At 45.8% G+C, this 16,418-nt stretch overlaps 1 protein-coding gene across 1 annotated transcript in view; it reads right to left on the minus strand.

The window, feature by feature from the left end:
- Positions 1–1,966: 1,966 nt before the first annotated feature.
- LOC106593497 (ras-related protein Rap-1b) overlaps positions 1,967–16,418 on the minus strand; it is a 125,043-nt gene continuing 110,591 nt past the window's right edge. Inside the window, exons 6-8 of the mRNA XM_045700194.1 lie at positions 14,627–14,770; positions 3,289–3,404; positions 1,967–2,270 (exon numbers count right to left, since the gene is read on the minus strand). Of these exons, the coding sequence (XP_045556150.1) occupies positions 3,318–3,404; positions 14,627–14,770 (231 nt within the window). The 3' untranslated portion in view covers positions 1,967–2,270; positions 3,289–3,317. The remainder of the gene's footprint in view (positions 2,271–3,288; positions 3,405–14,626; positions 14,771–16,418) is intronic.

Genomic DNA, 16,418 nt, shown 5'->3' on the forward strand with positions numbered 1-16,418 from the left:
ACAGGGGGAGATAGGGGAGAGGGGCTAGGGGAGGGGCTGGGGAAGAGGGGAGAGGGGCTAGGGGAGAGGGGCTAGGGGAGAGGAGTGAGATGGGGAAAGAGACTAGAGGACAGGGGGAGATAGGGGAGAGGGGCTAGGGGAGGGGCTGGGGAAGAGGGGAGAGGGGCTAGGGGAGGGGCTGGGGAAGAGGGGCTAGGGGAGAGGGGCTAGGGGAGAGGAGTGAGATGGGGAAAGAGACTAGAGGACAGGGGGGAGATAGGGGAGAGGGGCTAGGGGAGGGGCTGGGGAAGAGGGGAGAGGGGCTAGGGGAGAGGGGCTAGGGGAGAGGAGTGAGATGGGGAAAGAGACTAGAGGACAGGGGGAGATAGGGGAGAGGGGCTAGGGGAGGGGCTGGGGAAGAGGGGAGAGGGGCTAGGGGAGAGGGGCTAGGGGAGAGGAGTGAGATGGGGAAAGAGACTAGAGGACAGGGGGAGATAGGGGAGAGGGGCTAGGGGAGGGGCTGGGGAAGAGGGGAGAGGGGCTAGGGGAGAGGAGTGAGATGGGGAAAGAGACTAGAGGACAGGGGGAGATAGGGGAGAGGGGCTAGGGGAGGGGCTGGGGAAGAGGGGAGAGGGGCTAGGGGAGAGGGGAGGGGCTGGGGAAGAGGGGAGAGGGGCTAGGGGAGAGGAGTGAGATGGGGGAAAGAGACTAGAGGACAGGGGGAGATAGGGGAGAGGGGCTGTGGGAGAAGGGGAGAGAGGCTGGTTTAGAAAAGGAGAGGGAGTACAGTGGGAATCTACAGCAGCGTTTCCCAAACTCGGTCCTGGGGCCCTCCCTGGGTGCATGTTTTGGTTTTTGCCCTAGCACTACACAGATTATTTGAGTAATCATCAAGCTTGATTATTTGAATCAGCTGTGCAGTGCCAAAAGGTGCCCCCCTTGGGGTCCCCAGGACCCAGTTTGAGAAACGCTGCTCTACAACAGAAGTGTGGAGAATAACATCACCAATGACAAAAAAAAAATCTATACTTCCTGTTGTAGATCGCAGATTCTGTGAGAGGGGATTGGCTAACTGGACAAACCAAACCAATGAGAGACGGCCTTGGAAGGATGAAGAATAAAAAACATGATGAGGATCGCCCAGTCACGTCGGCCACTGGTGTCTCAGAAGTTGGGTAGCTTGTTAAAATGTCAAGTCCCTCTTTGACCACAACCCCAATTGAAAAACCCCACTGTACAAACATCTTTGTAAACAACACAAGGGCTGCCTCCAAAATGGCACCCTAATTCCCTATATAGTGTACTACTTTTGACCAGGGCCCATAGGGAAACCAATAGGGAAACCCATTGTGCTCTGGTCAAATGTAGTACACTTGGGTGCCATTTCAGACGCACACAAGGAAACCCAGGCATGACATAGAAGGATGATTGGATCATAGTTGGATTCTCCAGAAAGAAAGATGATTGGATCATAGTTGGATTCTCCAGAAAGAAAAAAACCTATTTGAAGGCAACATCATCAGGCTAAAAGACAATTTCATAGTTACTGAAAAAACATGATACTTTTTTTCTTTTTACACATATAATAATCACTGTTGTATCCACAGGTTTACTCCTCAAATAAAAGTCATATCAATAGCTGTCGCAGTATAGCATCTCTCAGTGGAGACCAAACTAGTCATTTTAAAAGAAATAAAAAGACAGAAAAATTATGTTGAATGATCGAAGGAAAATCAAAAGGTACAAATAAAATGTTAGAAAATAAACCACAGGAGCAAGTTAGCTGTATGAACCGGACTATATAGGTGCTCTTTGGGACTCTCTCTTTTCTCTGGCTAATATAGAGGCGCTTATAAATACCACATCATTGTAGCTACTCACCATGGCAACGTGCACATTCTGGTTAGACATCCGTTTCTACGGCTACTGTCTCCGTTAGCAATAACACTGTGTGTAGGGATCCGGATTTTTATTTTGATTCCTATTGACTGATTTACCTATTTTATTTATTAAATTTACTTTATTTTATGAACTGAATTTTTTCATTTCAGTTGCATACAGTTAGAATATCTATATTTCTAAGTAGAACTCTTGTTCTCGTGACACTGGAGAGAGATAATGGTTCATCTGTGTGTAAAAAGTGATGTATTGTAGCTTTGAATCCGTTGGTGGGTTTGTTTGTTTGTTGTTGTTGTTAAAGGGGCTTCACCACACAGGAAAGTCCATTCCATCTTAGGTTTTAGTAACGTCGGAATGCTGGCACTGCTGAGAGAGACAGCAGCAAATCAGACCTGAGAGAGAGAGAGAGAGAGAGAGAGAGAGAGAGAGAAGAGAGAGAGAGAGAGAGAGAGAGAGAGAGAGAGAGAGAGAGAGAGAGAGAAGGTGGGTAGAAAGAGAGAGAGAGAGAGAGAGAGAGAGAGAGAGAGAGAAGGTGGGTAGATGGAGAGAGAGAGGAGAAGAGAGAGAGGAGAGAAAGAGAGAGGAGAGAAAGAGAGAGGAGGAGAGAGAGAAAGAGAGAAGAGAGCGAGAGAGAAGAGAGGAGGAGAGAGAATGAGAAAGAGGATAAGAGAGAGAGGGAGAGAGAGGGAGAGGATAAGAGAGTGGGAGAGGGAGAGGGAGAGAGAGGAGGAGAGAAAGGAGAAGAGAGAGAGAGAGGAGGAGAAGAGAGAGGAGAAGAGAGAGGAGGAGAAGAGAGAGGAGAAGAGAGAGAGGAGGAGAGAAAGGAGAAGAGAGAGAGAGAGGAGGAGAAGAGAGAGGAGAAGAGAGAGGAGAAGAGAGAGGAGAAGAGAGAGAGGAGGAGAGAAAGGAGAAGAGAGAGAGAGAAGAGAGAGGAGAAGAGAGAGAGGAGGAGAGAAAGGAGAAGAGAGAGAGAGAGAGAGAGAGAAGAGAGAGGAGAAGAGAGAGGAGAAGAGAGAGAGGAGAAGAGAGAGAGGAGAAGAGAGAGAGAGAGAGAGAGAAGAGAGAGGAGAAGAGAGAGAGGAGGAGAGAAAGGAGAAGAGAGAGAGAGAGAGAGAAGAGAGAGGAGAAGAGAGAGAGGAGAAGAGAGAGAGAGAGAGAGAAGAGAGAGAGAGAGAGAGAGAGAGAAGAGAGAGGAGAAGAGAGAGAGGAGGAGAGAAAGGAGAAGAGAGAGAGAGGTATAGAGACATTAATGACACTTCTAACTGCACCATATGATGTCTCTTAATATGAAAGGGAGAAGTTCTTGCTCAAGATATTCCTCAGGTTTAAGACAAGGAGGCCGCAGCCAAATGCCTACAACTGTCTTTTCAATTAGGCAGTGGCATTCTGACTCCTACAAGTGCTTTTCACCTGGCTCAGTGCGACAGAGCAGCTGTGTATTAGAGGAGCTGACAGTTGGACTTTTTGCGTGTCTTCCCAGGTACTGGGGTTTTCCTGTTGATCTGCCTGACCAGGTCATAGAAGATCTGAAACACAGAGAGACACAACAATAGTTAGATACAAGTTAGCCATGGGTATCGTGTTAAGAAACGGCGGCTAGCCATGGGTATCGTGTTAAGAAACAGTGGCTAGCCATGGGTATCGTGTTAAGAAACAGTGGCTAGCCATGGGTATCGTGTTAAGAAACGGTGGCTAGCCATGGGTATCGTGTTAAGAAACAGTGGCTAGCCATGGGTATCGTGTTAAGAACCAGTGGCTAGCCATGGGTATCGTGTTAAGAACCAGTGGCTAGCCATGGGTATCGTGTTAAGAACCAGTGGCTAGCCATGGGTATCGTGTTAAGAAACAGTGGCTAGCCATGGGTATCGTGTTAAGAAACAGTGGCTAGCCATGGGTATCGTGTTAAGAAACAGTGGCTAGCCATGGGTATCGTGTTAAGAAACGGTGGCTAGCCATGGGTATCGTGTTAAGAAACGGTGGCTAGCCTGTTAGGGCTAGGGGGCAGCATTGACACGGCTGGATAAAAAACATACCCGATTTCATCTGGTTACCACTCCTACTCAGTAACTAGAATATGCATATACTTATTACATATGGATAGAAAACACCCTAAATTTTCTAAAACTGTTTGAATGGTGTCTGTGAGTATAACAGAACTCAAATGGCAGGTCAAAACCTGAGAGATTCCTTTACAGGAAGTGGCCTGTCTGACCATTTCTGGAACTTCTTTGCCATCTCTATCATTTACTAAGGATCTCTGCTCTAACGTGACACTTCCCACGTCGTCCATAGGCTCTCATAGCCCGGGAAAAAACAGAATGTCGTCATTCCAGCCCCAGGCTGAAACACATTATCGCCTTTCTCAAGTGGCCCATCAAGAGACACTAGCTTATGCGCGTGACCCCGACCGCCCCGCCTTTGGGATTTTTTCCTCTGTTTGCCGAAAAGGAGATTCCCTGTCGGAATTTTACCGCTTTTCTACGAGAAAAATGACGTAAAAATTGATTTTAAACAGCGGTTGACATGCTTCGACGTACGGCAATTGAATACTTTGAATTTTATTGTCAGGAATTGCGCCAAGCGCGCGACACTTCTTTACTATTTCGGATAGTGTCTGGAACGCACGAACAAAACGCCGCTATTCGGATATAACGATGGATTATTTTGGACCAAACCAACATTTGTTATTGAAGTAGACGTCCTGGGTGTGCATTCTGACGAAGACAACAAAAGGTAATGACATTTTTATAATAGTAAATATGATTATGGTGAGTGCTAAACTTGCCGGGTGTCTAAATAGCGAGCCCGTGATGCCTGGGCTATATACTTAGAATATTGCAAAATGTGCTTTCACCAAAAAGCTATTTTAAAATCGGACATATCGAGTGCATAGAGGAGGTCTGTATCTATAATTCTTAAAATAATTGTTATGCTTTTTGTGAACGTTTATCGTGAGTAATTTAGTAAAATGTTAGCGAATTCCCCGTAAGTTTGCGGGGGGTATGCTAGTTCTGAACGTCACATGCTAATGTAAAAAGCTGGTTTTTGATATAAATATGAACTTGATTGAACAAAACATGCATGTATTGTATAACATAATGTCCTAGGGTTGTCATCTGATGAAGATCATCAAAGGTGAGTGCTGCATTTAGCTGTCTTCTGGGTTTTGGTGACATTATATGCTGGCTTGAAAAATGGGTGTCTGATTATTTCTGGCTTGGTACTCTGCTGACATAATCTAATGTTTTGCTTTCGTTGTAAAGCCTTTTTGAAATCGGACAGTGTGGTTAGATTAACGAGAGTCTTATCTTTAAATGGCTGTAAAATAGTCATATGTTTGAGAAATTGAAGTAATAGGATTTTGAAGATTTTGAAAATCGCGCCACAGGCTGGCAGTGGATGTTACGTAGGTGGGACGAATTCGTCCCGCCGGTCACATAGAGGTTAACCATGGGTATCGTGTTAAGAAACGGTGGCTAGCCATGGGTATCGTGTTAAGAAACGGTGGCTAGCCATGGGTATCGTGTTAAGAAACGGTGGCTAGCCATGGGTATCGTGTTAAGAAACAGTGGCTAGCCATGGGTATCGTGTTAAGAAACGGTGGCTAGCCATGGGTATCGTGTTAAGAAACGGCGGCTAGCCATGGGTATCGTGTTAAGAAACAGTGGCTAGCCATGGGTATCGTGTTAAGAAACGGCGGCTAGCCATGGGTATCGTGTTAAGAAACAGTGGCTAGCCATGGGTATCGTGTTAAGAAACGGCGGCTAGCCATGGGTATCGTGTTAAGAAACAGTGGCTAGCCATGGGTATCGTGTTAAGAAACGGTGGCTAGCCATGGGTATCGTGTTAAGAAACAGTGGCTAGCCATGGGTATCGTGTTAAGAAACAGTGGCTAGCCATGGGTATCGTGTTAAGAAACAGTGGCTAGCCATGGGTATCGTGTTAAGAAACAGTGGCTAGCCATGGGTATCGTGTTAAGAAACGGTGGCTAGCCATGGGTATCGTGTTAAGAAACGGCGGCTAGCCATGGGTATCGTGTTAAGAAACGGTGGCTAGCCATGGGTATCGTGTTAAGAAACGGTGGCTAGCCATGGGTATCGTGTTAAGAAACGGTGGCTAGCCATGGGTATCGTGTTAAGAAACGGTGGCTAGCCATGGGTATCGTGTTAAGAAACGGTGGCTAGCCATGGGTATCGTGTTAAGAAACGGTGGCTAGCCATGGGTATCGTGTTAAGAAACGGTGGCTAGCCATGGGTATCGTGTTAAGAAACGGCGGCTAGCCATGGGTATCGTGTTAAGAAACAGTGGCTAGCCATGGGTATCGTGTTAAGAAACGGCGGCTAGCCATGGGTATCGTGTTAAGAAACAGTGGCTAGCCATGGGTATCGTGTTAAGAAACGGTGGCTAGCCATGGGTATCGTGTTAAGAAACGGCGGCTAGCCATGGGTATCGTGTTAAGAAACGGTGGCTAGCCATGGGTATCGTGTTAAGAAACGGCGGCTAGCCATGGGTATCGTGTTAAGAAACAGTGGCTAGCCATGGGTATCGTGTTAAGAAACAGTGGCTAGCCATGGGTATCGTGTTAAGAAACAGTGGCTAGCCATGGGTATCGTGTTAAGAAACGGTGGCTAGCCATGGGTATCGTGTTAAGAAACGGTGGCTAGCCATGGGTATCGTGTTAAGAAACGGCGGCTAGCCATGGGTATCGTGTTAAGAAACGGCGGCTAGCCATGGGTATCGTGTTAAGAAACGGCGGCTAGCCATGGGTATTGTGTTAAGAAACAGTGGCTAGCCATGGGTATCATGTTAAGAAACAGTGGCTAGCCATGGGTATCGTGTTAAGAAACAGTGGCTAGCCATGGGTATCGTGTTAAGAAACGGTGGCTAGCCATGGGTATCGTGTTAAGAAACAACGGCTAGCCATGGGTATCGTGTTAAGAAACAGTCACAGGTGTCTTGGTTTCAAAAAGCAAGACCATGAGAGAATACATGTAAATAGCAGAGCGTGCCATTGGACTAGATCGATTCACACACTGTCAGATAGATGGTTTTAGAGAGTCAGTCAGGCTCAGACCAGATCTCAGTGGACAGCGTGAGTGATGTCATCCACATCCCAACCAGACAAGATGACACCTCAGGCCACAATATTTACTAGACAGACAAATCACGTCTCAATCTGTGAGAACTCACCCAAGGTTTTATTTATGGATAATGATAGATAATGACTCCTTCAGGGCAATTGTATGTACAGCACCAGTCAGAAGTTCGGACACACCTAGTCATTCAAGGGTTTTTCTTTATTTTTAAGAATGAAGTATCTTAGACAAGAATGAAGTATTTTAGACTATGTGAAGTATCTTTGACAATAGTGTATTTATAGTATCACAAACTGGTCAGAATGAATGAATGGTCTGATTATTTTATTTCACCAGACAAAGCTGTATGACTAGGGGTAACAAACAAAGCTGTATGACTAGGGGTAACAGACAAAGCTGTATGACTAGGGGTAACATACAAAGCTGTATGACTAGGGGTAACAGACAAAGCTGTATGACTAGGGGTAACAGACAAAGCTGTATGACTAGGGGTAACAGACAAAGCTGTATGACTAGGGGTAACATACAAAGCTGTATGACTAGGGGTAACATACAAAGCTGTATGACTAGGGGTAACATACAAAGCTGTATGACTAGGGGTAACATACAAAGCTGTATGACTAGGGGTAACATACAAAGCTGTATGACTAGGGGTAACAGACAAAGCTGTATGACTAGGGGTAACAGACAAAGCTGTATGACTAGGGGTAACAGACAAAGCTGTATGACTAGGGGTAACAGACAAAGCTGTATGACTAGGGGTAACAGACAAAGCTGTATGACTAGGGGTAACAGACAAAGCTGTATGACTAGGGGTAACATACAAAGCTGTATGACTAGGGGTAACATACAAAGCTGTATGACTAGAGGTAACAGACAAAGCTGTATGACTAGAGGTAACAGACAAAGCTGTATGACTAGGGGTAACAGACAAAGCTGTATGACTAGGGGTAACAGACAAAGCTGTATGACTAGGGGTAACAGACAAAGCTGTATGACTAGGGGTAACAGACAAAGCTGTATGACTAGGGGTAACATACAAAGCTGTATGACTAGGGGTAACAGACAAAGCTGTATGACTAGGGGTAACAGACAAAGCTGTATGACTAGGGGTAATTGTAGTTGTCTCTGTCTACTCCCAGAGTGTTACATAACTCACATACACACACCACATCACATCCATTTGGAGCAGACAGCCTCCTGTCCTGAATCTGCACTCTTTGGACATAAAAAAAACCCCTTGGACATAATCAATGGTTACAGCTCGAGCCAATTGCAGAATTATAGTGATTAAACCAATATCAATCAGGTGTGTGAGAGAGAGAGAGAGAGAGAGAGAGAGAGAGAGAGAGAGAGAGAGAGAGAGAGAGAGAGAGAGAGGAGAGAGAGAGAGAGAGAGAGAGAGAGAGAGAGAGAGAGAGAGAGAGAGAGAGAGAGAGAGAGAGAGAGAGAGAGAGAGAGAGAGAGAGAGAGAGAGAGAGAGAGAGAGAGAGAGAGAGAGAGAGAGAGAGAGAGAGAGAGAGAGAGAGAGAGAGAGAGAGAGAGAGAGAGAGAGAGAGAGAGAGAGAGAGAGAGAGAGAGAGAGAGAGAGAGAGAGAGAGAGAGAGAGAGAGATCATGCCAAGAGACAAGGATACATCTTAGGCTGGTATTACCCATAAAGCCCATTTCCTGTTGACAATGACATCTCTCTAATGGAGCCAGCTCGTTGTCAATGACACTGGTTGTGGATCAACCAAAGACCTACAGTCTCTATTAGAAGTGAGTCATCTCCATTAGAATGGGGTCCTCTCCATTAGAATGGGGTCCTCTCCATTAGAATGGGGTCCTCTCCATTAGAATGGGGTCCTCTCCATTAGAATGGGGTCCTCTCCATTAGAATGGGGTCCTCTCCATTAGAATGGAGTTCTCTCCATTAGAATGGGGTCCTCTCCATTAGAATGGGGTCCTCCCCATTAGAATGGGGTCCTCTCCATTAGAATGGGGTCCTCTCCATTAGAATGGGGTCCTCCCCATTAGAATGGAGTCCTCTCCATTAGAATGGGTCATATCTATTAGAATGGATAATCTCTATCACCACCTAAACCAAGAGCATTGCTCAGACCAGCTAGAGACTGAAGCTTAATGGGATAACCGGTTAATAGTAGTGTAACTCCCCAGGGGTCAGGAGTCAACCCACATTAAACCTGGTTTATAGTGGTATAACGGGTCAGGGGTCAACCCACATTAAACCCCACTGACTGACCTCACAGCTACTGTAGCCTATCACAGTGGTGAATGAGTGAATAAATGAATAAGGCGTGGCGCAGGAAAGTGCTTCCTGGGCTAGTGGACTCTTGACTCAGAGCAAAACAGGGTTTGGCCTTTGTTGATGCTGAGACATGACGCCCAATGTCATCTCTTCATTATCTAAGCCCAACGGCATCTCTTCATCATCCAACTATATACGCACTATACAGTCGTGGCCAAAAGTTTTGAGAATGACACATATATACATTTTCACAAAGTCTGCTGCCTCAGTTTGTATGATGGCAATTTACATATCCTCCAGAATGTTATGAAGAGTGATCAGATGAATGCAATTAATTGGAAAGTCCCTCTTTGCCATGCAAATGAACTGAATCCCAAACAAACATTTCCACTGCATTTCAGCCCTGCCACAAAAGGACCAGCTGAAATCATGTCAGTGATTCTCTCGTTAACATAGGTGCGAGTGTTGATGAGGACAAGGCTGGAGATCACTCTGTCATGCTGATTGAGTTCGAATAACAGATTGGAAGCTTCAAAAGGAGGGTGGTGCTTGGAATCATTGTTCTTCCTCGGTCAAGCATGGTTACCTGGAAACACGCGCCGTCATCATTGCTTTGCACAAAAAGGCTTCACAGGCAAGGATATTGCTTCCAGTAAGATTGCACCTAAATCAACCATTTATCGGATCATCAACAACTTCAGGGAGAGCGGTTCAATTGTTGTGATGAAGGCTTCAGGGCACCCAAGAAAGTCCAGCAAGCGCCAGGACCGTCTCCTAAATTTGATTCAGCTGCGGGATCGGGGCACCACCAGTACAGAGCTTGCTCAGGAATGGCAGCAGGCAGCTGTGAGTGCATCTGCACGCACAGTGAGGCAAAGACTTTTGGAGAATGGCCTGGTGTCAAGAAGGGCAGCAAAGAAGCCACTTCTCTCCAGGAAAAACATCAGGGACAGACTGATATTGACAGACTGATATTCTGCAAAAGGTACAGGGATTGGACTGGGGTAAAAGTCATTTTCTCTGATGAATCTCCTTTCCGATTGTTTGGGGCATCCGGGAAAAAAAAGCTTGTCCGGAGAAGACAAGGTGAGCGCTACCATCAGTCCCATGTCATGCCAACAGGAAGCATCCTGAGACCATTCATGTGTGGGGTTGCTTCACAGCCAAGGGAATGCGCTCACTCACAATTTTGCCTAAGAACACAGCCATGAATAAAGAATGGTACCAACACATCCTCCGAGAGCAACTTCTCCCAACCATCCAGGAATTGTTTGGTAACGAACAATGCCTTTTCCAGCATGATGGAACATCTTGCCATAAGGAAAAAGTGATAACTAAGTGGCTCGGGAAACAAAACATTGATATTTTGGGTCCATGGCCAGGAAACTCCCCAGACCTTAATCCCATTGAGAACTTGTGGTCAATCCTCAAGAGGCGGGTGGACAAACAAAAACCCACAAATTCTGACAAACTCCAAGCATTGATTATGCAAGAATGGGCTGCCATCAGTCAGGATGTGGCCCAGAAGTTAATTGACAGCATGCCAGGGCGGATTGCAGAGGTCTTGAAAGAGAAGGGTCAACACTGCAAATATTGACTCTTTGCATCAACTTCATGTAATTGTCAATAAAAGCCTTTGACACTTATGAAATGCTTGTAATTATACTTCAGTATTCCATAGTAACATCTGACAAAGATATCTAAATACACTAAGCAGCAAACTTTGTGGAAATTAATATTTGTGTCATTCTCAAAACTTTTGGCCACAACTGTACACACATACTTAGTACTGTAGATATGTGGTAGTGGTGGAGTAGGGGCCTGAAGGCACACAGTTTGTGGTGAAATCTGTGAATGTATTGTAATGTTTTTAAAATTGTATAAACTGCCTTAATTTTGCTGGACCCCAGGAAGACTAGCTGCAGCTTTGGCAGGAACTAATGGGGATCCATAATAAACCCCAGGAAGAGTAGCTGCTGCCTTGGCAGGAACTAATGGGATCCATAATAAATACAAATACAAAGGCTTGCTGCTGATTCTGAGACATTAAGCCCAATGCCATCGGTTTTATGACACCTCACGTCAATCGTAAATCTTACGCAGCAGAGAACCTGGTCTTCAGTACCAACCAAAAGGAATGCCTTTGTCCTACAGGAAACTTTTACTGTCAAAACTATATCATTACAAAAAAAGTAAATATTGGAACAATTATTTCTAAGATAGGAATGATAAGAATGGTCAGTGGGGATCTAAAGAATAATCATGTCATATTGTTGTTCATTTTGTGATGTTATTAAAAACGGTATCAACCAAATAGTGTAATTTAGGAAGGAAACCCCCCATTTGGCTGTTAAGTTTTTATCCAATATGATGTTAATACAATATTATGAACGATGAAACTATTTTTGTTAAGATAGGAATGTGATTTTAGTTTTCAAACGAGATCATAGCTTTTATGTCCCTTGCGCATTAAACTAAGCCACGCCCGAATGAGGTCAGAAGAGCGTGTCAGTGTGATGGCACCGCCCTTTTCGACCTGAGTGTTTCAAAGGACTCGCTAAGAATTAACATGCGGACTAGCAGACGTGGCTACACGTTGAAATGGTAGGAAAAACTCACTAGACCAAAAACATTGACAGTCTGCAGCTGTGCATGTAAAGGGTTCTAGAACTTTGACTAAAGATACGAGGTGGGAAGGAAGAAAATCCCATCTCAGACAATCAACGAGTATCTGTTCTATTTGAACACTCCACTATAATGACCAAAACTAAGAAGGACATTGTGACCTCTGATGGACAACCAGAGCATTACACCCATGGAGCCATTCCCCATGGAAGGATCGATTGGTTTCAACAGACAGACGACAGATAAAAGACATCTACATGTAAATACATTGCATTTCTTACCCAAATGGGAGGCGGCTTGTGTGGTAATATGGTTACTGTGAGCGTAGTTACCAAATGTACCATAAGTGTCCCCACCCCCTTTTCCCTATTGTCCACACCCCCTCTCCCTCTTGTCCCCGCCCCCTTCTTCCTATTGTCCCCGCCCCTTCTCCATCTATTGCCACGCCCCCTTCTCCCTATTGTCCCAACCCCCTCTCCCCACCCCCTTCTCACTCGCTCTATTGTCTCCACCCCCTTCTCCCTCTTGTCTCCGCCCCCTTCTCCCTCTATTGTCCCCGCCCCTTCTCCCTCTATTGTCCCCGCCCCCTTCACCCTCTATTGTCCCCACCCCTTCACCCTCTATTCTCCCCGCCCCCTTCACCCTCTATTGCCCCCGCCACCCTCTCTCTCTATTGTCCCCACCCCTCCCGCTCTCTCTATTGTCCCCGCCCCCTCTCTTTCTATTGTCCCCACCCCTTCTCCCTATCCATTGTGTAACAAGCCGTAATATCTTGTAAGTCCACTAGGGACTTTTGTCTCATGTAACTGTGTATTCTGTGTTATTATTTAGTTAGTTAGTAAATAAATAATTCAATCAATTTGTGTCGAACTGAATAATCAGAAAAGGCTGGAGTTCTTGCGGATTCCAGAAGTCTGGGACGTTCAGAATGAGACTGATATGAGGTAGTGATTAATAAGTGACTTCTCGATATAGAACATATCTTTTAGAGTTGAATTCGGAGACGGTATATATTCCGTGGTGCCCCAAATCCTAATGAGTTAATTGTTACATGATTCATTTAAATCGGTAACAATTAAACATAGTTAGTTATTGATAAATAACCGTCATCCCATTAATCAAAGTCACGTCACGATAGTAGATTGCTGAGGGAAAAATAATCAATTGAATCAATTTTATAATAAGGCTGTAACGTAACAAAATGTGGAAAAAGTCAAGGGGTCTGAATACTTTCTGAATGCACTGTATCTTGATGGAGCAAAACACAGGGTTGTTGACTGAAGTAGACTGCCTGACGTGTGTGTGTGTGTGTGTGTGTGTGTGTGTGTGTTTGACTAGATGTTGGAAAGTGATTTCAATGTTCAATGTGTACAGAGAGGGTGAGGCTGCTATTTGTTTGTTTATATGTGTGTGTGTGTGTGTGTGTGTGTGTGTGTGTGTGTGTGTGTGTGTGTGTGTGTGTGTGTATAGAGGTGACGCAGGCCAGATGAGGGGACGTCGCTGGCTGGTAGCCTCTGGTGGTCCTGGGCAGCTGGACGCACGCACACACACACAAACAAAAACACACACACACACAAACAAAAACACACACACACACACACACACACACACAAAAACACACACACGCACACACACACAAACAAAAACACACAAACGCACAGAAACAAAAACACACACACACACACACACAGCACCATTGTGTGACTCAGGAGATAGGGTGACATCAGAGTCAGTTCTAAACACAGTGGGACCAGAAGGAAGGAAGGTTCAGCTCCAAGGACAGTTAGCATACTGATTAACCTCAGACTAAATATCCCACACTACTACTGACAGCAACAACCCAGTTTATTCCTATCAGTGTCTGTTCATAGGAGGTACAGAACCTGTTGATTAAAGTGTCTGTTCATAGGAGGTACAGAACCTGTTGATTAAAGTGTCTGTTCATAGGAGGTACAGAACCTGTTGATTAAAGTGTCTGTTCATAGGAGGTACAGAACCTGTTGATTAAAGTGTCTGTTCATAGGAGGTACAGAACCTGTTGATGTGGGTACTGATGCAGGGGGTGTGTGGGTACTGATGCAGGGTGTATGTGGGGGTACTGATGCAGGGTGTATGTGGGGGTACTGATGCAGGGTGTATGTGGGTACTGATGCAGGGTGTGTGTGGGTACTGATGCAGGGTGTGTGGGTACTGATGCAGGGTGTGTGTGGGTACTGATGCAGGGTGTGTGTGGGTACTGATGCAGGGTGTGTGTGTACTGATGCAGGGTGTGTATGGGTACTGATGCAGGGTGTGTGTGGGTACTGATGCAGGGTGTGTGGGTACTGATGCAGGGTGTGTAGGTACTGATGCAGGGTGTGTGTGGGTACTGATGCAGGGTGTGTGTGGGTACTGATGCAGGGTGTGTGTGGGTACTGACGCAGGGTGTGTGGGTACTGATGCAGGATGTGTGGGTACTGATGCAGGGTGTGTGTGGGTACTGATGCAGGGTGTGTGTGGGTACTGATGCAGGGTGTGTGTGGGTACTGATGCAGGGTGTGTGTGTACTGATGCAGGGTGTGTGGGTACTGATGCAGGGTGTGTGTGTACTGATGCAGGGTGTGTGTGGGTACTGATGCAGGGTGTGTGAGGTGTGTGTGTGTACTGATGCAGGGTGTGTGAGGTGTGTGTGTGTACTGATGCAGGGTGTGTGGGTACTGATGCAGGGTGTGTGTGTACTGATGCAGGGTGTGTGTGGGTACTGATGCAGGGTGTGTGAGGTGTGTGTGTGTACTCACCTCGTTGACGTTGATCTTGGACTTTGCAGAGGACTCCAGGAAAGCACAGCTGCTCCACTGTCTGGCCAGGTTCTGGCCCTGTTCCTTCCCCACAACACGCTCATCCTCCAGATCACATTTATTACCCACCAGAATCATCGGAACCTGGAGAGGAGAGGAGGGGGAGGGAGGAGGAGGGGAGTAAAGAAAGAGTGGAATCAGGGGAGAGAGGGAGAGACCGGAGAGAGGCAAGGAGATAGAGAGGCAGGGAGACAGAGAAAGGGGGAGAGAGGGAGAGACAGGAGAGAGGCAAGGAGATGGAGAGGCAGAGAGACAGAGAAAGGGGGAGAGAGGGAGAGACAGAGAGGGGGAGGAGAGAGGCAGGGAGATAGAGAGGCAGGGAGACGGAGAGAAAGGGGAGAGAGGGAGACACAGGAGAGAGGCAGGGAGATGGAGAGGCAGAGAAAGGGGGAGAGAGGGAGAGACAGGAGAGAGGCAGGGAGATGGAGAGGCAGAGAAAGAGGGAGAGAGAAATGTAAAAAAGAGTAGAGACAGGAAAGAGAGAGGGAGATAATATAGGGAGGGGGGGAGAGAGAAGTTTTATATTATTCTAGGTCACATGAAACACTTTGATAGGTATGAAGGGTTTTTGCTATGTTGTTGAATTCATAGGCTCTATAGAAAATTACTTTTTCCACAAGCTCAGCTGAGTTAGTATCCTCTCCTGGTTTACTGTAGAGAGAGAGAGAGAGGAATGAAATGAAACACACAGCTGAGTTAGTATCTTCTCCTGGTTTACTGTAGAGAGAGAGAGAGGAATGAAATGAAACACACAGCTGAGTTAGTATCCTCTCCTGGTTTACTGTAGAGAGAGAGAGAGAGGAATGAAATGAAACACACAGCTGAGTTAGTATCCTCTCCTGGTTTACTGTAGAGAGAGAGAGGAATGAAATGAAACACACAGCTGAGTTAGTATCCTCTCCTGGTTTACTGTAGAGAGAGAGAGAGGAATGAAATGAAACACACAGCTGAGTTAGTATCCTCTCCTGGTTTACTGTAGAGAGAGAGAGAGAGGAATGAAATGAAACACACAGCTGAGTTAGTATCCTCTCCTGGTTTACTGTAGAGAGAGAGAGAGAGGAATGAAATGAAACACACAGCTGAGTTAGTATCCTCTCCTGGTTTACTGTAGAGAGAGAGAGAGAGAGGAATGAAATGAAACACACAGCTGAGTTAGTATCCTCTCCTGGTTTACTGTAGAGAGAGAGAGAGAGGAATGAAATGAAACACACAGCTGAGTTAGTATCCTCTCCTGGTTTACTGTAGAGAGAGAGAGGAATGAAATGAAACACACAGCTGAGTTAGTATCCTCTCCTGGTTTACTGTAGAGAGAGAGAGAGAGGAATGAAATGAAACACACAGCTGAGTTAGTATCCTCTGCTGGTTTACTGTAGAGAGAGAGAGAGAGGAATGAAATGAAACACACAGCTGAGTTAGTATCCTCTCCTGGTTTACTGTAGAGAGAGAGAGAGAGAGGAATGAAATGAAACACACAGCTGAGTTAGTATCCTCTCCTGGTTTACTGTAGAGAGAGAGAGAGGAATGAAATGAAACACACAGCTGAGTTAGTATCCTCTCCTGGTTTACTGTAGAGAGAGAGAGAGAGGAATGAAATGAAACACACAGCTGAGTTAGTATCCTCTCCTGGTTTACTGTAGAGAGAGAGAGAGAGGAATGAAATGAAACACACAGCTGAGTTAGTATCCTCTGCTGGTTTACTGTAGAGAGAGAGAGAGAGGAATGAAATGAAACA

The sequence above is a fragment of the Salmo salar genome, chromosome ssa17 (assembly GCF_905237065.1).
Source record: "Salmo salar chromosome ssa17, Ssal_v3.1, whole genome shotgun sequence".
NCBI lineage: Eukaryota > Metazoa > Chordata > Actinopteri > Salmoniformes > Salmonidae > Salmo > Salmo salar.